At 38.8% G+C, this 23856-nt stretch overlaps 3 protein-coding genes across 6 annotated transcripts in view; 1 reads left to right on the forward strand and 2 right to left on the reverse strand.

The window, feature by feature from the left end:
- Window positions 1-11491, reverse strand: part of LOC122653258 (NADPH-dependent aldo-keto reductase, chloroplastic-like) — a 24086-nt gene extending 12595 nt beyond the window's left edge. Inside the window, exon 1 of the mRNA XM_043847230.1 lies at window positions 11390-11491. The gene's annotated coding sequence lies outside the window, so the exon portion shown is untranslated. The remainder of the gene's footprint in view (window positions 1-11389) is intronic.
- The window catches only part of LOC122653259 (NADPH-dependent aldo-keto reductase, chloroplastic-like), a 22854-nt gene continuing 2578 nt past the window's right edge, over window positions 3581-23856 (reverse strand). Inside the window, exons 2-10 of one of the 4 annotated variants that reach the window (XM_043847232.1) lie at window positions 21359-21362; window positions 18895-18899; window positions 11152-11284; window positions 6868-6918; window positions 6032-6108; window positions 5782-5869; window positions 4703-4978; window positions 4353-4601; window positions 3586-3771 (exon numbers count right to left, since the gene is read on the reverse strand). In XM_043847232.1, coding sequence (XP_043703167.1) covers window positions 3685-3771; window positions 4353-4601; window positions 4703-4978; window positions 5782-5869; window positions 6032-6108; window positions 6868-6918; window positions 11152-11271 — 948 coding nt within the window. In that variant the 5' untranslated portion in view covers window positions 11272-11284; window positions 18895-18899; window positions 21359-21362 and the 3' untranslated portion in view covers window positions 3586-3684. Of the gene's footprint in view, window positions 3772-4348; window positions 4602-4702; window positions 4979-5781; window positions 5870-6031; window positions 6109-6867; window positions 6919-11151; window positions 11285-11389; window positions 11516-18894; window positions 18900-21358; window positions 21363-23856 lie in introns of those variants that run through there. The other 3 variants (XM_043847234.1, XM_043847231.1, XM_043847233.1) reach the window with 3 other exon arrangements.
- The window catches only part of LOC122653260 (CASP-like protein 5B2), an 8833-nt gene continuing 5828 nt past the window's right edge, over window positions 20852-23856 (forward strand). Inside the window, exon 1 of the mRNA XM_043847235.1 lies at window positions 20852-21369. Coding sequence (XP_043703170.1) covers window positions 21239-21369 — 131 coding nt within the window. The 5' untranslated portion in view covers window positions 20852-21238. The remainder of the gene's footprint in view (window positions 21370-23856) is intronic.

Raw genomic sequence — 23856 nt, forward strand, 5'->3', positions numbered from 1 at the left:
CAGATTTGTACTCAGACCGGCCATCTCGCCTCTCATTGCCCGCAGCGATTCAATCACGCGTTCATCGGTACATGTTTTCTTTCTACTTCTTCTGCATCTAATTCTGGTTGGCTTTTAGATACTGGATCTAGTAATCACATTACTGTAGACATAAGTAACTTGGCCATATCCTCTCCCTATTCTGGTCTTGATCAGATCATAGTAGGTAATGGTGATCGTCTTTCAATTCTCTCTGTTGGTTCATCTACTGTTTCATGTGGTTCTGGAAGTTCTTTTTCATTACTTAACGTGTTACATGTGCCTGCTATTCATCGGAATTTGCTCTCTGTTTCTCGGTTTTCTATGCATAACAATGTTCACTTTGTGTTTCATTCTACAAACTTCTTGATTAAGGACAATCAGACGAACAGGACACTATTCCAAGGCCAGAGTAAGAATGGCCTCTTTGAGTTGCCATTGTCCATTGTCCCTGCTTCCCATGCTCACTCTGCAGTTCGGGCTCCTTTGGCGGACTGGCACTGTCATCTTGGTCATCCCAGCTTTAAGATAGTTCGTAGTATAATACATAAATTTGCATTACCTTCTACCACCACCACACACACACTATGTGGTGCATGTGCTTGCTCAAAGAGCCATAGATTACCTCTTCCTGTAACCGATTCTAAAAGCTTGTTTCCCTTGGACATTATTCATTGTGAAGTTTGGGGCCCTGCCCCTATGATTTCTTTGGACAATTTCAGATATTATGTGGTTTTTGTAGACGATTATAGCAAGTACATATGGATGTATCCGATGTCTCGGAAGTCCGATGTTCTTCCAATTTTTGAGAAATTTCGCATACAGCTTGAGAATTATTTTTCTCGTTCCATCAAGTCTGTTCAGACCGATGGTGGAGGTGAATTTCAGGCGTTGGATACTCTTTTACAATGGCTTGGTATCTCTAAGAGGGTCTCATGTCCACATACCCAGGCCCAGAACGGTGCTGCTGAGCGCAAGCACTGCCATATAGTGGAGATGGGACTCACGCTTCTTCTCCCTGCTGGAGTTCCAGCCCAATATTGGTCATTTACGTTTCAGGCAGCAGTATATCTGATCAACCGTCTCCCTGCTTCTCTTATAGACTACCAGTGCCCTCTACAGCGGCTGTTCAACACGACACCAGATTATGAGTTTTTAAAAACGTTTGGGTGCCTTTGCTTCCCGTGGCTGCGCCCATATGCACCACACAAATTGGCACCGCGATCGACTCCATGTCTTTTTTTTGGGTTATTCACGAACACATAAGGGGTATTATTGTATGGATCTTGGGACGAAACGGTTGTATGTTGCACGCCATATGCTCTTTGACGAAGCAACCTTTCCTTTGGCATCTACAATCACCTGGGGTAATACATCGTCTACCCAACTTGATTTGTGGTTTGAAAACCCACCACCCATTACACTTCTGTGTCAACCCACAACATCAGGCCCACAGCAGCCTCACGTTAATCTACCAGCAGGCACAATTGGGCCCATGGTAGTTCCAGACTCACCACGGCCCACAGAATTTTCTTCTTCACCACGGCCCATTGGGCCTTCAGCTCCGCTGGACACGCCTGCGCCTGGCTCCATTACAGCGTGTCCACCGCCACATCCAATGGTCACCAGGAGTCGAATAGGGGAGGAGTCGAACAGGGTTATTACGCCCAGTTCAGCATCTCAACTTGGTTGCATCGTCTTCGGATGACTTGGCTGAGCCCACTTGCTATACCCAAGCTATGCACTCCCTTCCTCGGCGCAAAGCCATGCAAGAGGAGTTTGATGCCCTTCTTAGGAATGGCACATGGGATCTTGTACCGTTCTTGGATGATTACAACGTCGTGGGCTGTAAGTGGGTGTTTCGCCTCAAGAAAAAGGCGGATGGAACTATTGAACGTCACAAAGCCCGGCTTGTGGCCAAGGGGTTTTGCCAATGCCCCGGTATTGACTTCAATGACACGTTTAGTCCGATTGTTCGTACTACAACGATTCGTCTAGTCTTGTCCCTGGCCGTCACATACAGGTGGCCCTTAAAACAATTTGATATCTAGAATGCCTTTCTACACGGCAATTTGTCTGAGGTAGTCTATATGTGCCAGCCACCAGGGTTTGTGGATCCAGCCAAGCCAACTCATGTCTGTCATTTGCAGAAATCACTGTATGGGATGCATCAAGCACCTCGGGCTTGGTTCCATAGGCTAAGTGGATTCCTGTTGTCATATGGTTTTACAGCTTCTAAGACAGATACTTCGTTGTTCATTCTACACCAGGGTACAACAACCCTTATTTGTTGATGTATGTGGATGATTTGATCTTAACTAGTAGCAGTACTTTGGCGATGTCAACTCTGGTCCGTCAACTCTCTACAAAATTTGCTCTCAAGGAACTTGGTGACTTGAGTTTCTTTTTGGGCATGGAGGTCACACGAGATTCCACAGGGTTGACCCTCAATCAAGGGAAGTATATTCGGGATCTTCTGACTAGCACTCAAATGGCTGATGCAAAGCCCATTGCCACCCCGGTGGCTGCTGGTGTATCTTTATCTGTCACCATGGGAACTCCACTACCCGATGGCACTGAGTATCGACTCGTGGTTGGTGCTCTACAGTACCTTACTCTTACACTCCCTGACATCAGTTATGTTGTCAATCGTGTGGCCCAATTTATGCATCGTCCTACTGCTGTACATTAGACAGCTGTCAAGCGCATTCTCCGCTACATCTGTCACACTCCATATGATGGGCTTCATTTTGGTACACAGTCAGAGGTGTCTCTTGTGGCCTATTTAGATGCCAACTGGGCTGGCTGCCCAATTGATCGGAAGTCTACCACGAGGTATTGTGTTTTCTTGAGTTCGCATTTGATATCCTGGTCGTCTCGTAAACAGAAGTCGGTGTCGCGATCGTCCATCGAGGCCGAGTATCGGGCTGTTGCGTTTGTGGTGACTGAGATTGTTTGGCTGCGGTCTCTATTTCGTGAGCTTGGTATATTTCTGGCCAGGCCACCTGTTGTTTGGTGTGACAACATAGGTGCCACCTACCTCACTGCCAATCCACTTTTCCATGCTCGTACAAAGCACATCGAAATAGATTTTCACTTTGTTCGTGACATGGTTGCCTCTAAGCAACTACTAGTTCGCTATGTTACTATGGTGGATCAATTGGCTGACATCTTCACTAAGGGTCTATCTCGCCAACGCTTCTCTTATCTACGCTCCAAGCTCACCCTTGGCTCTACCCGGCTGAGCTTGCGGGGGCATGTTGAGGATAGTCCACAGTACACTGATACACACCGGATCAAGACTCCTTGTAGGTCCCAAGGATTGTTTAATCTGTTACGTTCTGGTGTACAGTGTGTCACGTAGTGGTCCCAAGGATTGTTTAATCTGTTACGTTCTGGTGTACAGTGTTGTATATATATATACCTCTATTGAGTTATTAATAAAGTGTGAAAACCTTTACAAACCAGGTGTTCAAGTCACTTACAACAATCGTCCCATAATCACTTGATGGGAACCTGAAGCTCTAGTAATCAACCAGAAGTGGTAATATACCTGCCCTCCAATCACCTCTGACTACTCAACATAAGGAACTGGGCAAATTCTATAACAGACGAATTCAAGAGATAACTGAGCCTCAGTTTATGTAAGACAAATTCCATGTGAGCTCAGATTCCACCATCCCACAATTCTTCAACAGTTCTGTAAGCACCATAAGTCTCATGGACAAAAGCAATACCTGTAAACAGTCTTTCCTGCATAAAGACCAAAAGATTACATAAATACCATATTTAACCAAAAAAAAAACAAACATAAATACAATATTTTTTTAAGGCTCTGTTTGTTTCCATGTAAAAAGACGGAAAAGGAAAATTTTCCTGAAAAACAAAAACATTGAAAAGTAAGAAAATTTTCATGTATATCTTTACAGAAAAAACAACAAACAAATGTGATTAGGGAAGATTTTCATTTACTAGATCTAAAAGGGTATCTCAAAACCAGAAAAAAAATATATGCCACATTGCACATATTTTGGTGCAATGGAAAGGACCGCAAAATCCATGTCATGAAACTTGTACATTCAACTCAACTAAGCCTTATTCCAACTAAATGGGGCCAGATTCACAAATCCTGTTCTGGCATTCAACTCTATTCAGAGCCATATCCATGTCATGGAAACTGGGTCACCTATTAGTATGTTTCATCAGGAAGCACCAATTATTAGATTGCTCAATACCAGAATGCCAGTGTCTCAACTGTAATTAAAACAAGTCACAAGAGGATAACATACATTTATCAATGGAGTAGCAGTAAGAAGGAAACAGGAACTACTTGCCTGTTCAATTTCAGCAAATTTTGCAACCAAATCATCCGGTATAGACCATTCATAGATATCAAAGTTTTCCTTGATCCTATTCTCGTTTGTGCTCTTAGGAATCACACTGTGGCCCATTTGGATCCCCCAGCGTAAAGCAACTTGTGCAGGAGTCTTGCCTAATGTCTCGGCAACCATAGTTATGACAGGATGCTTAAGGAAATCGGTCTTGGGCGATGTTGTACCAGGGGAACCAAGTGGTGAATACCCCTGTATGAAAACAAATGGGAAAGTCTAGTGAACACAAATGGGAAAGGAAAATTTTCAAAAGTTACAAGAACTGAACTTAATGGCCAAAAAGATTTGCTTACAGATAGGTGAACTCCCTTGGCATTACAAAACGCACGTAGCTTACTCTGCTGCCAACCAGGGTGGCATTCCACCTGGTTAACAGCAGGAGGAACACGAGCAGCCTCTAGCAAATCCCCCAACTTCTTTGAAGAGAAATTGCTAACACCAATCGCATGTGCCTTTCCTGAATCATAGATTGCCTCCATTTCCCTCCACGTACTTTGGATATCAGGTATGGTGAGGTTTTCAGGATTAAAACCTACAGATCCCTTCTTCATACTGACTGGCCAGTGGATCTTCAAGAATTTAGCAGACCCAGTTAGCAGCGGCAGACAAAAAAAACACTCGGAAGTAATAATGGAATGTCAGCAAACTAAAGCAAAACTGTTTCAGTAACCACCACCAAAACCCAAAAACATAATAAACCTTCGATTCATGAATGATGCTTTGGATACAAAACTCAGAACAGAAAAGTTTCTATCCCTCCTTGGGACTTATTATATCTGTAAAAGCAGGGCCCTGGATTGCAGCATTAAATCCTATTCAAGGACATGTCACCTTGAGGGTTAGTTAACACATGCATGCTGTAAATGAGCCAATTTCATGTTTTTTTGTTTGATAGGCCATTCAGACACACTTTTAAAGATTCCAACACAACCCATACTCCCAAACAAGGAATTCAGGTGTCTAGATAATTATTCAAGATCTCCATGAAAAAGTGTTTGAAACTTGGGGCATGTCACTTTCCAACAAAAAAATACTCTTAAAGCACATTACCACTAAAAGATTGGAACTTCCCTTTTAAATCTAGTAATATACGCTCAACCAAGCCTTATTCCAACTAAATGGGACAGCTGCACAAATCCTATTTTCTTGCATAAATGAATTAACCAATCTAAAGTGGCCGATCGGGGATCCTTTAGATACCAAACCACTACATCAGATAACTTAATTGGCACAACTTCAGTCTTCAACCAACCAACCCAAAGAAAAGACCATGAGATCATATATATCATCAAAGAATTAATACACCCTTCTATTATACTAAACATTTTATTTGGAAAATAAAATAGTGTTTATACATGTAGGAAGCACATACAAGGTACAGGTCAAGATAGTCAAGCTGCAAATTTTGCAAAGTTCTGTTTAGCGCCTCAGGTACATCTTCTGGTGCATGATCTGAACACCTGCAGATTCATTTCACATCTTATTATCTCTGTAAGTACGTTGTCGTTGTCTGTCTGATGTAGGATAGCAAATCATTGGCGTATAATTTATAAATGGAAGTTGCTACAATTCCATTGCTATTCAATCGTCAAAAACGTACCAAATTAAGAATTAATACAAACCAGAGTTTGGATGTAATCCACAAATCCTCACGCTTCACTATACCATCTGAAAACAGCTTCTTCAGCGCCATGCCAATCTATAATAGCCAGAAACAAAAGAACCCAAAAAAAAAAAAAAAAAAAAGGATTGAAAATAAAGGGCCAAATAAAGCAATCATTCGAAGTTTGAATCAATATATATATATATATATACTCTTTGATTTGATTTGATTTGATTGATCACATAATTGGTATCATCAAACAGTTGGTGGGTTACAACTACAAATGTCATCATGGTACAAACTCACCAAGTATGTTTGTTACGTTCTCTATTTTATATTATTTAATAATTATTTATTTATTGAAAAGTGAATTAAGGAGTTATTATAAATGAGAGATTTAGAAGAAGTTTTAGGAATTGGATGTGGGAATTATTTTTTAGGAGTTAGTTATTGGATATGGGTAGGTTTTTATAAATTAGAAGGATAATGTAACGGATTTTTATGAATGAAATATTTATGTAAAGCATTGGAGATCGTTCCCTCGAAAGAACATTTGGAGGTCTTCCCCCTTCGAAGTGGGTTTCTTCCGTATTCTCTCTCTAGCTTTATCTATTGTTTCTCCCTTTTATTTATTTTATTTTTTAGAATTATCTTGCACATAACAATGTTGTGAGAATTGATAAAAATGAAACGATGCCTTGATTGGTATTCGTGCAATGGTCACTTCTATCATAGATATTGATCAGAGGTCGATTTATAAGATGATGAGATTTGTGTGTGTGTGTGTGTGTGTGTGTGTGAGAGAGAGAGAGACAGAGTGAGAGTGAGAGAAGAAGCAATAGGCAGGTTAATCACCTCCTCCTCATTTGCATAAAGTTGAGCACAATCAATATGCCGATAGCCAGCCTGTATTGACACGAAACAAATATATAATCAATAAAACAAAGAACTTGTTTGAAAATATATGTTAATGTATAACTAGTAGAGCATGCAATTCATCCACTTCTGGATTAAAACAACAGTATACATAGGCAAAAAAACAAACATTGAAGAATTAATAGAATTATACAAGACAATATATTTATGATACATGCATGAACCTGATATATATCTTCTCTCAATAAAGAATAAAAAAAAATTGGATGTCTACTTTTTTATTTTTTTATTTTTTATGTTGTCAATAAGTCTTAAATGGACATGAGTTATTCATATAAAAAGGGGACAGGAATAACCCTAGGGACCGCAATGAAATTTTCAACAATTTTACTAGCATCTCATCAAATTGATTATTTTCAGCATATTATTAAGGATAAATATCTGTCCAAAATAAATTGGAATATTTTTCAACAAGTCTAAGATTGTTAAAATCTTATTTATATTGAAATAGGTAAGTACCGGTCAAACTTAATTCGATGTGCGCGAATGCTGTTAAAATCGCTTTGAATGAAAATAGTATTTTGGACATTCAAAACAAATGAATATTTTACCGCACTTTTGGTTTTTAGCAATGTTTTACCATAATAAGATTTATGGAATTTTTCGATTTGAAAAAAACCCCAGCATTCGAAAGTTGAAAATTGCATATACCGTCGAAAATCCAGTTTTTGTTCTTGAACTGGGGAGGTTGACTTTCTTTTTTTTTGGAATTTTATTTTTTAACTATTTTTATTGGATTCAAATAGGGGGTATTTGCTTATTTATGAATAATATCTTAAGTAAACAAAAACATTTACTTAAATGATATTAAGCATAAATAAGTATCTATCTTGTCTGTCTTGGTTCCTGGCATAGATAGGTGTCTGTATACCAAGAATTTTTAGCAACATCTCAAGACCTGACACTCATATAAAGGACCTAGATGGACATTTTCCTATGTCAAATTGAGATCTGAGATCTCGCCGAAATATTGTACTTTTGTGACTCGACTCCCATCTCGTCTCAGATTTTTGAAATATCGAGAAACTCAGCAAGATCTCCGTGAGATCTCACGAGTTCTCGAACTATGGCTGAAAATACAATGGGAAGAATCAAATACATAGTGTCCATAGACTGAGATCGGCCATCAAGCTTGGCATATAGCCATAAAAAACAGCCTACCTGCCCATGATTGGCCAAATCAGCCTCCACATGGCCTTCCAAGAGAAGTTATCACTACATACCAGTTACAGTACTTATTTGTGTATTTTTATTAGACTATGTACATAGAGTTAGAACAATATAAATAGACAGAGTATTTCATGGATAACAGGGGGGGGGAGGGGGGGGGGGAGGGCAAGCAATAACATCTTTTGGTCAAATCTATTTTTATTTTAGGGGCTGTGGACCAACTTTTGTGCATTGTATGGTCATTTGATAAGTTAAATATGTTAATTATAACCAAAATGGTTAACAAATGGCATTCCCATTCTTTAAAAGAATAGGGGTTGGGGTGGGGGAGAACTGCAAATTCACATGTTTTCAGTTTCGTTTTACCAACCCAAAACCAAAATTTAAATCGATGTAGGGAGTAGTCAGTATCAGTAACAGGATCTCATGGTAATGAAGCAGGATTCCAATTAAATATGCTACAGAGTCTAGCTCAAAACATGGGAATCTTAAACTAACGAGCTACCAGATGTAACCCCCATCAACGCTACTCAGAAGCTTTTTGTTATCACAAGTATGATTTATGAACAACTAAAGAGAACCTTTTACCATTATTTTTAACCCTAGTTACTATTATTTTTAACCCTAGTTATACATTGCATTTTCCCACCATAAAGCAATTTGTCGTTATTCCCAAACACAAAAAGATAGCAGATTGTCCAGACGATTCTCAGCCATTTGAAGTAAGTCTTTTTTTTTTTGGAAATTTATGAAACACCCCCTGAAAATGGGTCGAAACTCAGATCACCCTCTGAAATTTGAAAATACTCAGATCACCCCCTCTACACTACACTAACAGAGTTAGTCTGCTATTAGTTATTGATGTAAAAAGACTATTTTACCCTTGTACTAAATCATTAGAATTAAATTTACAATACTACCCTTTCCTTCTTCTTCAACCTAATTTCATCATCTTCTTCACACCTGTAAGTTCGCCAGAGAGTCGTCGGAGAGAAGGAAAAAAAACAAAAAAACCAAGAGACAACGGTCTCCATTGGAAAATTTTGAGGTTTTCAGTTCCTTTCTTCGTTTTAGATTGAGATCCGATTCTGTAAACATTTGGCGAAACAGGTTAGTGCATTTCTCTTTCCTTTTACGGTTTCAGCTCGCGACGGCAATGAAGCAGAGAAATCTGTTTCTTTTTTCAAAAGCAGAAATCGAAGATTGCAATTCTTTCCTTTTTGTTTCTCCTTAAATCTCTCTCTCTCCTCTAACAATGATCCTCTCCCTGATTTTTCTCTTTTGAAATCCCTCCCCCTGATTTTTCCCTTTTGAAATCGTTCCCCCTGATTTTTCTCTTTTGAAATCCCTCCCCCGAAATCTCTCTTTCTGTTTAGGGTTCTCGGTTAGTGGAATCGAACCCCTAAAGCGAACTTCCTGATTTGTCTTGGGGTTTTGTGGTGGGAGAAACAGGGATTTCAGTTTGTGCATTTTGTATTCCTTTAGGTGTTCACGGTGTATGAGATGATTGGGTCCAGCTTCTTTGGAGTTCAAGAATCTTCGTTAGGTGCAAGGATCGTCAGAGATTCACGGTGTCTGAAGCCATACGATTGGTCGCCGGCCTATCACCACCCTTCGCCGGGATTATTGGGCCACCGTCACGGTGTTTTGGCCGCCATTCACGGCGTTTCCTTGAGGCAGAACCCTAAGGGTTTCATTTGTCTTTCTGTTGATTTGGGGAAGAAGAGGGAATATTCCCCTCTGATTCCCCTCATCCTTATAAACTTTAAAAAAATTGGGGTTTTTAGATCCAAGGGTAAAAAGTAACTTCACATTAATCAAAGTGTAGTTTAGGGTTTTCAAAAAATTTAACTAGCTGACTTCATCACTTAACTAACGGTAGGGTCTAATTTGAATATAGGGCTCTAACGCAGGGGATGATCTGAGTATTTTCAAATTTCAGGGGGTGATCTGAATTTCGACCCATTTTCAAGGGGTGTTTCATAAATTTCCCTTTTTTTTTTGGCCCCGCTCATCAAAGTTGATTGCATGAGTAATGTCGCAACAAAGCTTACAAGATGAGAACCCACCTAAAGAAGATACAGAAGAAGAAAAAATCTAAGAAACCAAAAGGTATGGCAAGAACAGTACGATTTGGGTTTTGGGGGAGGGGGAGATCAATGGATTTGGCTCCTGTCCTGCAGGGGCGGGAGCTGGAGCATCCAGCCCCATGGAAACCACCTAAAAACAAGGGGTGGGGTGGTCATTTCACATGTGGGGCCTATGATTCAAGAATCTGGAAAGGGATTCAAGAACCATAGCAGGGGGATTTTCTCACTATTTCGAGTAACTGAGGAACTCCTAAGAGAGGGGAAACATAGAGAGGAGAGACTGAACTATTTTATTTCTTATTTCATATTCCATATCCAATGCATATGGTATAATCCCTATTTATAGGGTAATACAATCCAACCATTTGTAACAACAACCTAACTAATCAACAAACAACCTAATTAATTTAATCAACTAATCTAATCATATCTCCTATTTCCACATTCATAACATTAGGAACCAAGACAGACAAGACAGACACTTATGGGCATTTTCCTATGTCAAATCGAGATCTCGATCGAGATCCGAGATCTCGCAAAGATCTCGTCGAGATATTATACTTTTGTGACTCGATCACCATCTAGTCTCGGATTTTTGAAATACCAATAAACTCAGCAAGATCTCGCGAGTTCTCGAACTATCTGTTACTCGAACTCGAATATTTTAGCAAAACTAAAAAGTAAAACACAAGCAACAGAAATAACAAGTTAACAATAAAAAAACTGGAAGAAATGATACAGCCCACTGAAAGTAAAGAATAACAAAGAAGGAGTATATGCTTATCGCTGCCATTATTATTGGATCGTAGATTATGATAACTCTGCACAAGGGGATAGATCAGTTGGCAACGACAAACACCTCACAATTAAGAGGTCGTGAGTTCAACTCTCTTTGAGGCCTATCTATCCAAAAAAATCTCTGCAGAAGGGGAGAGAGAACTACCTTGACGGCGACAATGATAACATCTCCGACGACTCCAGGTTCTAATAGCCATGTTCCTAACCCAACAGAAGGAATTTTCGCTCCGGTGTTCAACTCGAAATACTGAATATCGTTAGCCATTTTCGAACTGCAACTACAGAATTACTGGGGAAAAAAGATCAAAAAATCAATATTCTTCAATAAGATAGTTGAAATGAACAGATCAGGATCGATATTTTGCAGAGATCGAGTAAGAAACCTGTGGAAGAATGAAGAAGCTTTCCTCTTGACGAAAATGGAAGAGTCTGGACTACTGCGAGCTCTCTCACCCTCACACTAGTGGGACTCGGTCGAAGCAAAGCACCGATAGCGGGAATAAATAGACGTATTATCGCCCCCGTACTGGAAATTTTTCTGTACACAAGTTTTTTATCCCTTTTGCCGTGTGTGTGTGTGTTTTTTTTTTTTGTTTGGTAAACTTTATTTTTTAAAATATTAAATTTTTCTGTACACAAGTTTTTTAACCCTTTTGGTGTGTGTTTACAGTTTACACAGCAGATAAGGATCCTAAGATAAGGAAAAAATGCAGCCAAGGAAATAGAATAATTTAATTCCCCTTTGGGTTTATAAATATCCTCATAGGTTTTTGTATTTTCTAAAATATCCTTTAAGATCCCATTTTCTTAGCTGAACATTCCTACTACAAGTCTAGTAGCAAAATTTCATCCTAAGATTAGTAGGAATAGTGTTACATGCATGGGAGAGGGTTCACTGATGGTGCACACCAATGAGGTGCAATAAAAAGATATCTTACATTGGAGGGTAATAAGGTCATTTTATTTGAGGATGAGAGAAATAAATATAGTGGTGCAAACATATCCTACCCAGTGGCTCGGAAAACCTTTTCCCTACATTAAAACAAGGATTTGCTAGGATCCCAGAAACTCTCGGAGAAACTTCTGTTAGTCTATATATCCTATGCTGATACAATTTCAATTGGTACGGTCTCCATTCATTTCAAGGTATGAAAGCTTGAAACCATAACCAAATCATTTATTGAGTGATGCAAATATCTTAAATCAAAACCAATTAATAAATAATTTCAATTAAATGGTTTTTAAACGATTTTATTAGTTTCATTTTCAATTCTATAGATTCAAGTTACAAAATTTTATGAAAATAAACTTGTTTTTGTTGCAACAGTTCAAATTGTGATTCTGAAACAAAAGCTATTAGATTAATTTACATGGTGTGGAATCACTATAAAACACTAGACATCATATATAAAATGTCAAGATAAATCGATTTAGTATGTATAATAAGTTCAACAATTTATTAATTTCAGTCAATTCAAAATAATGATTTATCGGTTCAAAATTGAATTGAATCATTTAATAAACATTTTTATTTTTTAAGACTAAAACCAAATCAATTATTAAATAATTCATCCGATTTAAACGATTCGATTCATTACAATAAACTTTTTTGATGACGCCGATGATTCCACTCTATTCGTCACTGCAAATCGTCTATAGTAATTGTTAATGTGTGTGATTACGTGTTATTATAAAGTAAGGGGAGAGAATTTTCCGAACAAATGATTGGGGGAATTGAATGTACGACTAAATGTAAGTGATCACCAGGGTGGACAAGGACGCATAAGAGGCCAGCAGAGGGCTCCATTGGGTCACACTTATTACTACACTACTATTTCAAGAAGAGTGATAGGAGATAGGAGGGTCGAAATCTTGACCTTCTCTGGACTTATACTAGACTCAACTCTATAGCTATATGCCATTGAGCTGGAAACTCATCTCCGCCTCTTCATATTTTGCTCTTAGATATTTTTTTTTTTATTCTGTAAAATAGCATTAAAATGTAACATAAACCTTTTTTTTTTATATATCATATTCGGGTATTACATGCAATGATATCTAGAGAGGATTTCCCATGAGAGTGTGGGGAAAATCTTCCATGCCATATCAATGATGGTGAAGAACAGTATCATCTATGTGTGACCCATATGGGTAGGGTAAAAGAGAGAAAACAATAAAAAACTTCATACGAGAGGGAGATGGTACATTATAGCATGGAAATTTTTTCTCATCATATATATGTATATGAGCACGTGATCTTTTCTGGTCATATTAGTCCTTGCACCAGCACGAAGGCAAATGAGAGTGTGAGCAACAGCATCAACATAGATGGATTTTTTTTTTTATTTCATAGGGGGCAAAACGATAATTTTACATAATCTTATGTCTGGATACACGATCCATGTAACCTGACAACATTTAAAGAACAACCCAAAATATATGATGACTAGCAAGAACATCCTGAAATTTATTGAAAGTTGTAAAAAATTGAGAATAAATAAAGTTTTGAATATCACTCAAAACCTTTTGAATTATGGAGGTTTGTTTTTCTTCTTGTACGGAGAGTAGGGGTGTAAATCGGTCTGGTTCAAATTTAGCTAATGTATTGGCAAGGTGCAAATCAAAAGCGAACTAGATAGGAATAAGTCATAATCATAATTGTTTTGCATTCGGTTCGATTTTATCGGTTTCTATTCATTTTTCGTTATCTGGTTCACATCCATTTTACATGCGGATTGTAATGTTGGTTTTGGAAAATAGTTTGTAATTTCAATTTATAATGTGTTTAATTCCAATTCACATATGGTTTTAGGTGATTTGTACTGCTGGTTCACTTTCAATTTCACCTTTGTGCCTTTATTTGGATTCTTTTTACACCTAATCTAAGAACATGAACAAATAAGTTTAAAATAACTAAAGTTTACCATCTCAATATATATTGCCAATTTTCTTACTATACATTTTAACATCATAAAAAGCAACCTTAGAAATACAATCCCTTGGAAACATAGAACAAACCTCTAATTACTTGAACATAAGGTCGTACAGAAAATTGAATTCATTTGGTCTGATTTTACTGGTTCCTATCGGTTTAGAAACATCAGTTTTTTGGTGCAAATCAACCTAAACCTGGAAGCGAACCTATAAAATTAGAATTGAGTCATTTATCTGTGGTTTGGTTCAATTATAAACGGTTAGTTCCATTTCCATTTTTACACCCCTAAATTGTTGAGATTAGTATTAATTAGTAGGGGTGTTTGCGACATTTGCCTAATATGGAGGAAGTATTATTGACCCTAGATTTGCAGGTATTTCCTACTCCCATTGCTCTTTATCCTCTCTCATCATTTAATGATGTGGGATTCCCTATGAATCGACGCCCACAAAACTTGTATTTTTATCTGCTCCATTTCCCCAAGTTCCTCTATTAGAGGGGGGTGAACCCCACCTCTATTAGAGCTATGTTCGGACAAGGGTAGGGTGGTCATTTCTGCCCCCTCTTTATTTGCTCCATTTCTTAAGAAGGTCCATTTCCCTAAGTTCCTCTAATAGAGGGGTAGAGATGACCACCCTACCGCTACCCGGGTGGGGTTCACCCCCCTCTATTAGAGGAATTTGGGGAAATGGAGTAGATAAAAATACCCACGAAACCTCTCCCCCACTCTAGAGTAGGTCTAGACATGTATAATGTCAATATAAAAGGGCAACATATTTACCCCTTTCCTATGAAAATAAATCAAAATGGGAAATTGTTCTTTATTTAGTAACATAGCTCCTACACATGCATAGGCCATGGGAGAGCATTCGAGGGCATTAGGTGAGGGGTCATTTGTGCATTTCATGGGAACAAGGTAGTGATTTCGCCCCCATGTGTCTAAGCAAAAGCAACAACAACAAACTTAGCCTTATCTCAACTTAATGGGGTCGGCTACATGGATCCAAACAAAACAAAGTATGGAAAACATAGTTTAAAAAAAAAAAAAAAAACGTAAGATAGTAAGAGGAAAGAGGCATAGCCCAAATTTGCAATATGGATCTTTGACCTCTAGTAGGCTCTGTCCGAGGTCATACTTGGAACTAGCCCTAGCCTATGCATGTCCTTCCTCCCCACTTCTGCTATGGTCATTTTAGGTCTGCCTCTAGTTCTTTTAACTCCTTCAATCGGAATCATATCACTTCTCCTTACTGGGGCATCACTAGGCCTCCATTGAATATGACCATACCACCTTAAACGACTCTCTTGTAGTTTGTCATCAATCTGGACTACTCCTAAGTCTAATTTAATATGTTCATTTCGTATTTTATTCTTCCTTATTTTTTCACACATCCATCTTAACATCCTCATCTTTGCTACACAAAGCTTATCAATATGACACTTCTTAACAGCCCAACATTCTGCCCCATACATCATGGTCGGTCGAACAACAGTCCTATAGATTTTTTCTTTAAGCTTTAAAGGAATACGCCGATCACACAACACTCCAGACGCGCTTCTCCTTTGGACAAGATGAATTGATTATTATTGGAGCTATTCTAAAGGGACATGTTGGGAGCGATTGTAGAGGTTATGAAGGTGTCCATGGCGGTTTCAGGGTCGGGGAGAAGAACGACGAGGGGACCTCAATCCTAGACTTTACGGTAGCCTATGATCTTCCCATTGTAAACACTTTCTTTGAAAAAAGAGAGGAACACTTGGTTACCTATAAAAGTAAGAATCATCGCAGCCAAATAGATTTCTTCCTAACTAGCAGGACAAACAGATTGAGGTGTAAGGACTGTAAGGTTATCCCTGGGGAGTGCCTCACCACCCACCATAGACTGGTAGTCTTGGATTTGTGCCTTAGCGCACAGAAATGTAGAAGAAGAAAACCTTTGCGGTCTAAGATAAGATGGTGGAAACTAAAAGGGGAGCCCCTTAAGACTTTTACTGATATTGTAGTAAGACAAGGAAAACAGGATTGTGACGGAGACACCAATGTGATGTGGAAAGAGATGATGACTTGTATTAAGAAGGTGGCCAAAGATGTGTTAGGGGAAGTAAAGGGTAAAAGTCAGGCCCCTAGGGAAACTTGGTGGTGGAACGATGAGGTCCAAGCAGCTATTAAGACCAAGAAAGATTGTTTTAAGACATGGCAAAAAACTAAAGAGATGGAGGATAAAAAGATGTATTTTGAGGCTAGAAACGAAGCTAGGAAGATTGTGGGAATGGCTAGGGCGAAGACATTTGAGGATCTCTACATCAGCCTAAACACAAAAGAAGGGAAAAAAAGCTATATATAAGATAGCTAAGATGAGAGAAAGGAAGAGTAGAGATTTCGACCAAGTAAGGTGTTGTTGAACAGTGATGGCCACTAAGAGGGGGGGTGAATCAGTGGACTATAAAACTTTTCCCTCCAACAGGTTCACCTCCTAGTTCACCTGTTGAGATCTTTAACACTCACCACAACCACCCACACAGTCTTCTCAAAAGACACACAGGCACACAAGCACACTCTAATAGCAATCCTGACTCAGTCTCATACAACCACAGTCACTGATACTACTACCAAGAGCTGCTAAACAAAGTGCTGCCAAGAGCTGCTATGTCAACTGTTGGAGATCCCTCACTCAAGCACACTGACTCAATCACAACTGGAGGACCTCACTGATGGCATACATATACACATACACACCCCAGCCTGACTGTCAAAGGCTCTACCAGGTGTGTACACCCATCCTGCAGAAAAGCACTTCTAACAAAGGCAAGCAATCATCCACAACACGAAGAAATACGTGCTTTGGCAGTTTGCCTACGTGCACAGAGTAATTGTCAAGTGGACCTCAGCATCTACTCATCACTAATTTTCCTAGCATAAAACTGAGAGGCCGCACCCACGGCAGATGATGTTGTAGTCACACCTATGACTCAGGACATTTGACTTGCTTCTATCCCTAAGTATAGAGATAAGGGTGTTACCCCCAATGGTTTCCCCAGCACCCACTGGTAACCAACACTATATCCAGATGCAACACTTGGGCTTATATGAATACCCTACAATGTCAAGCACATCTAGCATAGGTCTCAACATGCATCCCTACTACTAGCATATATAATGAATACCGAAATACAAAAATTACAAAGTCAAGAGATAGAAATTATCACAACCATATAGTGTCTTTGATTCCGGGTATTCGTAGATTGAGCATGGCAACTCTGGTAGCTCACTGGAATCTTCAACTTCTCCCAATTTGATGAAAAACTAGAATCTTCAAGTGTGCTAAATCACTGATGCTATGGAATGGTTCCTAGCAGTGTGGGAAACCAATTTCTTCTTCCCTTCTCCTTTCTTTTCTTTTCTTTTCCTTGCTTTTCCTTTTCTCTTTCTTTTCTTTTCTTTTTCCCTTTCCTTTCTTCTTTCTTTACTCCACCTAATCTGAGATTGAGCTTCAACTTCTTTGCATTTTCTTCTCTTTTTCTTCCCTGCTTCTTTCTTTCTTTCTTCCTTCCTTCTTCCTTTCTCCTTCTTCTTTCTTCTTCCTTTTCTCTTTTCCCCTTTCTTGCTTGGCTGCAACCACGAAGAGAGGTGCTATTTAGGGCTCCAACCCATTGAGAATAAGCTTTGGTGCAATCCAAAGAGCCTTCTATTTTCAAAATCAAAGCTTGAGAGAGATGAGATCATTCCATTTTCTTTTGGTTGCCCTTTTTCTTTTAAAATGGAAAAACCCTCTTTTTTTCTTCTCTTCTATTCTGCAGCTCTCCACGGTTCTATGGCTCTCTCTATATAGAAGAAGTCCACCTCTCTCTACTTTTAACAAGAGACCATGTAAAGGTCAAAATAGCCCTTTTTAGATGGGCCAATGGGATTTCTAAAAAGGGAATCTTCAATGTAGCATAAATTAAAAAAACCTCCCAAAAGGTAGAGAGTGACTTGCACGGATTCCAAAATGCTTTTTGAAAAGCCAATCAAAAGCTCTAAAAAGGAATCAAAAACTTTATACAACTTTTTTCAAAAAACCACTTTTTGAAATCTCTTTAATTTCTGATAAATTCAGAAAGACCCTTCTTGTTTCACTCAATTATATCATTGTAGACAGCACTTATATATATTTATAAAATAAACCCCTGAGACCAAAAATGAATCTGTAATCCTGGCCAAGAGCATGAGATGAAATCCAAAAAATTCCAGATTTGCTTCTATTCTGCGTACCCATACGAGAAAATTCATAACTCCCTCGTCTGACGTCGCATTGACGAACTGTTTGAACCAATGAAAAAATACTCGACGAACTAACTTTTTTATGTAGAATGTTCCGCCAAGTTCTATCATTATACTCTCAAAAAATGCCGACGAACGTGCTGCTAGTGTGGAAACCTATGAAATCAACATTCTTAATACACCTAGCCTTCATCCAAGGCTGTTTAAGGCTTCCAAACACAGTACTGAACAATCTTATGCTGCCACATAATCCCCGAATGCTCCAGCATCATTGCCAACATGTCACATCACTGTCAAATGACCAAAATGCCCTTGTGAGCTGTGTTAACACTCCATAGACCTCTGTGACTGACAAAATCACCAATATACTACTAGATGCTCTTTGTCACCTAGTTGGATCATTTATACTCTACAAAATTACATAAATGCCCCTGAATGTTGTCCATGCCTAAAATGACAGAAATGCCCCTGGATGACTCCCAAACACTATGGGACCTCTGTATACACTGTCAAACCCCTGTAATGATATCACTGCCATTGTGAACACTGTAAGAACTACTGGGGATGGTGGGGACACTATCCAGTCACTGCCTGCACTGCCATAAGCATGTCTACTCAACCAGAATGCTGCTTGAACTGGCCTAAGCGCTGTAACTGCACCAAGATGCATTGTGTTGACCACAACAACACACATGCACTGTGTTGACAACAATGACAACCAACACACAGTCACTGCCATCTACACTGTGTGTTCAACAGGTGTATCAAGGGCGAGGATGGAAGAGTGTTTTAAGGATGAGGACATTGTGAAGAGATGGGACGAGTATATCTATAACCTACTTAATGGAGTTGGGCCGAGTAGTAATGACCCAATCGAGTACTTTAGTCAACATGTTACCACTCATCATAGCTATGTAAGAAAAGTTAGTGTGGCACAAGTTAAAGAAAGATGAAAGCTGGCAAGGCTCCAGGCCGTGATGAGAGTCAAATAGAAGTGTGAAAAACCTTAGGTGGTTGTGGGATTTATTGGTTAACCAAGCTATTTAACAAGATTATGAACACAAAGAGGATGTCAGATGATTGGCGGAGAAGCATTGTAGTTCCAATTTACAAAAATAAAGGTGATATCCAGAGTTGCAATAACTATATAAGTATAATGCTAATGAGCCACACTATGCAACTTTGGGAGAAAGTTATTGAAGCCCGTTTGAGAAGGGAGACTCTTATATCGGTGAACTAGTTTGGCTTCATGCCAGGTAGATCCACAACAGAGGCTATCTATTTATTGAGAAGGCTCATGGAAAGATATAAAGATAACAAAAAGGATATTCATATGGTCTTCATTGACCTGGAAAAAGCCTATGACCGAGTCCCTAGAGATTTAATCCACCATACTCTAGTGAAGAGAGGGGTGCCAAGTAAATATGTGCAGGTAATTAAAGATATGTATGAAGGCGTAGTAACTAGTGTTAGATCAGTAGGAGGGCAAGACAAGGAATTCTTAATTACGATTGGATTACATCAGGGATCTGCCTTAAACCTTTATCTATTTGCACTTATCATGGATGAACTAACCAAGAGCATTCAAGACGAAGTCCCGTGGTGTATGCTCTTAACCGATGATATCATTTTAGTAGATGAGACAAAAGAAGAGATTAACGTTAAGTTAGAGCTTTGGACATTAAGGTGCCTCATGTGTTTGGGCACACTCCGAAAAAGTTATTTTCCCCAATCAAAATATAGGATTTGGACCCTTTGTGGCCTGGAGTTGAGCGGCCATTGTACGCACAACTCACAAGCCACCACATGGAATTAATTCAGAACCAATGGTTGGTAGATGACGACAATTCAAAATTAACAAGTACCACTCAGAATAATAATAAAAATGTCAAGCCACCATCTACCAAACCCAATAGCAGTCCGATTACTAATCAATAAGAAATCAGACCTAAACATAAATTGATCAAAACTTTCATAATGGTTGTTTTTGAGTGGGCCTAGGTAGGCCTAGGTAACACACCAAAATCGATTCACTAAATCAAAACCGGATCGGACCATCTTGACCTAATCCATCTGGGTTAGAGTTCTCGATGGTGAGGAGCGAGGAGCATGGAAATTTTTATCCTATGCAGTTACTGCACGGTGTTGTCCTGCATCGTGTGGTGACTGCAGAGACCATGTGCATCATGTGGGGCCCACTGTGCCACATGGCCTCTGCTATTACTGCATCATGCAGTTACAGGAGAGGATAACGATTTAGGAGCATGGTCCCTCCCTCCTTGGACACTTATGAAGGCCAATGATAACACACAGAAGTACCAACTAAGTGGGCATGTCCACCTTTCATGGGGTCCTCTATGTCTGGGCGCAGGGCCACGCTTCCCCACAAAGTTCTTTTTTCAATCCTAATTTTGAATTTGATTATTGGGTTAGGCTTAGGCCTAACAGATTCTGCTCGTAGCCGGTTCTGCCTTTTCTGTTCCTGCTGACTAATTAAGAAAACAGGTTCGTTGATAAGCAATGGCGGATTGGCAGACAAGAATGAATACTTTAATGGAAATATGAACGTGTCACAAACAATCACTTTTTTTAATTTAGCACTTAAATATTTAATTCCCACTCCCTCGACACATCGTGGGTTTCTTGATGCTCAATATTATTAAAATTTTTCTCGTTTCGCTTCCCACTTTGCTGAAAAATCTTTCTTTCTTTCCATCTTAATCTCTGAGAGTGGTTGAAAAGCGTTGAAAATGTGATCTTCATACTCCATTTGACTTGAAATCAATCGTATTGAAAGGGATAATAGCTCTTGAATCTCTGAAAAATGGGATTCTCCTGTTTAATTTTGCTTGATATAACTTGAAAGTAGATCTTGCAGACGGAGGAATGGCTTTTTATGCTTAGAGGGAAGATTTAGAGAGCCAGTCTCATTGGCGGAGAAGCTTTGAATTATAGGAAGCATCGTTTTCCATAGGGCCCTTTGTTCCGGGAAAGGGCCCTTGGAGTATACAGAGAGAGAGAGAGAGAGAAATAGAGATGAAGAAGTTATTTGGGAGCCCTGGTACTATGGGTGGATTTCTACTGAGAATAGGACAGTGTTTGTTTGCTGGTGGATCGATTTGGGCGATGGCGTCTGCCTTAAAGTTTAACAACTACACAGCTTACTGGTAATTCCATGCTCTTTTTCTTTTTCTTCCCCTGTTCTACCTTCATGAGATCTGTTTGAGTTGTATTGTTCTTGTTTTTTCTTCTTAGGGTTTCTTAGTATGAGTTGTCGCCAAGGTGACTACTGTAGATGACAATTTCTTAGCTCAACCTCCTCATTGTCTCTTGTTTAAACTTATGTTAGATGGAATTCTATTTCTAATTAGTGGTCAAATATAGTGGAAACATATTCTGATGATGCCTCTACGGCATGGAAGAGAGAGAGAGAGAGAGAGAGAGAGTTTCACATTATTTTTTGTTTTGCTGAAGCTAGAGATAGATTGTCATTGTCTGGACATTGGTTGGAAATCTATCTTTCCTGATCTTGTTAAACACTTTGATTTGGACTGCCATTTACAGGGAAAAACTTTACATGGGATAGGTTTGCCTCATAAGTCCTTAGTCCTAGTATTTTTTTACCAGTTATATGTTCAATTGAAGTCCTAACAAGTTTATTTGGCGAAAGCTAAGTCAGTTCTCTGAAATCAAAATCAAAATCAAAATCAAAATCAAAATCAGAAGGGGAATATCTTGAATAAAGATTGGTTTCTCACTAGGAATATGGTGCTTACTACGTGTTTTTATCAATAACAGAGTTGATTATTATATATTATTGTTCAAATGAATTTCTGTACCTTGAATTTAGCATTTTTGGTCAAGGAACTGAAAAGAACTTTTATTGCCGGTGACGTAGTCTCTCTCCATTCTTCAAAGGATATTCTATGATTTTTTTTTTGTTACATTCAATTGAAAGGTTAAAAATATAGTCATTAGCTGTCTTCTTGGACATATCAATTTTTATTAGTACCTTGTTTGGAGCAGGCCTTGTTACCCTGCTTGATATATATATATATATGGGAAATAAAACGCTAACTGATTGCGTGGTTCCTGCGCTTAGACACAAACCAATGATTTTGTGTGCAAAAAGATCGTTCAGCCCCCATTGAAATCGAAAATCGCATCCAAACCAATGACTCTGTGCGCACTTTCATTGGCTACCGCGCTGGTGCAGAGGCTACATGACCGGTTAGCGTTCTCTTGCCATGGCGTAAGATGCTGTAATGATAAAATGAACCCAAATAATGTGAACTGTTATCCTGGTCAGATTCACTAATGGGCACCATGAAAAGGAATATTGTCTTTGGTGCCTTGTACATCAAGACTTGTCTGCATGGTTATAAGAAGATTGGCCTGTTGGGTTAGCTAATTTTTCAGTAATGTCATAACCACATTTTATATTTTATGAAATAAATTGTTTATGGAAGCATATCACAGTTAAAATGAATAGAAGCAAGGATTTTCCTACCTGCTGCATTGGAAACTAGATTTGTAGGTTCTGTCATGTTTTAGTCTGCGTGGAAACTGTTAATGTCTTTGAGCAAGTTACATAGTTATTCATCCTTCTGTTGCTAATCATCGTCATAAGATGCCTTAGCAGTTGGAGACTATCATGTGCACAAGTCTTCTTTTAGCAAATGACCTGGGAATCTGTAACTGTGATTTTCGTTTTGTTTTTCCTAAAATACTCTTATTTCCTATTCATGATTTGAAAAGAAGTACAATATTTTCTGTTCTCTTGCAATTCTTCCGTTCTCTGAGTTTGTTTTAGTGATTGAGTAATCCATAATTGTCCAAGTGTATTTTGTAAAGCTCTGTCAGGTTTGTCCCGATCCTTTAGGACATAGAGCCACATTTTAATGTGTTAGATCCTCTAATGACGGTGAAGTTTACCATGAAGCAATGATAAAACTGCATTCTTAAAGGACAAACATTATAAATGTATCATATCAGGTCCATGTTTAGCAGAATGAAGATTCGTCTAACTCCTTCAAAGACTTAGTTTTGTCCTAGCATTGGACACTCAATGAATGTGATTTGCTCACCTCTGAGAGTTCATTCCGGATCTGGATAGAGGAGGGAATCCATTGCAGCAAGGAAACGAAGAGAGACTTGAGTATTTGACCTATAGATCTAAGTACAAGCCACTTCAATGGTGTGATGAACATTTTCCATCAGTTGCATTTGGGTAGTGAGAGTGATTCATTCTGAAAACAATGTGAAAATACTTTCGATGGGAGAAGTGATCTAACAATAACTTGTGGGAATGATCTGCAATTTTGACTTTTCATTGATGAACTATCTGTAAAGTACAAAGAATTATTTAAGAGGAAATAGGAAGAAAGAAGCTAGTACATTGAGACAACTGTATAATGTTGTAGGGGTTCGCTCTTGTATTTGCCCATATTCTAATTTTTCTTATGGTATAATAATAATAATAATTATTATTATTTTCTATTATACATTACGTCAGATAGGCAGCCGGCACTGTTAGTATTCCCAGCCAATCACCTTTCGCATGCATCCTATTTTATCAGTACTTTATTTTTATTTTCGAATTGTGCCCTATCAACCTCATGCTGGGGCGTACCCTTTAAGTGATGTGCTGCATC

Source organism: Telopea speciosissima, chromosome 2, assembly GCF_018873765.1.
Source record: "Telopea speciosissima isolate NSW1024214 ecotype Mountain lineage chromosome 2, Tspe_v1, whole genome shotgun sequence".
NCBI classification, from domain to species: Eukaryota; Viridiplantae; Streptophyta; class Magnoliopsida; order Proteales; family Proteaceae; genus Telopea; species Telopea speciosissima.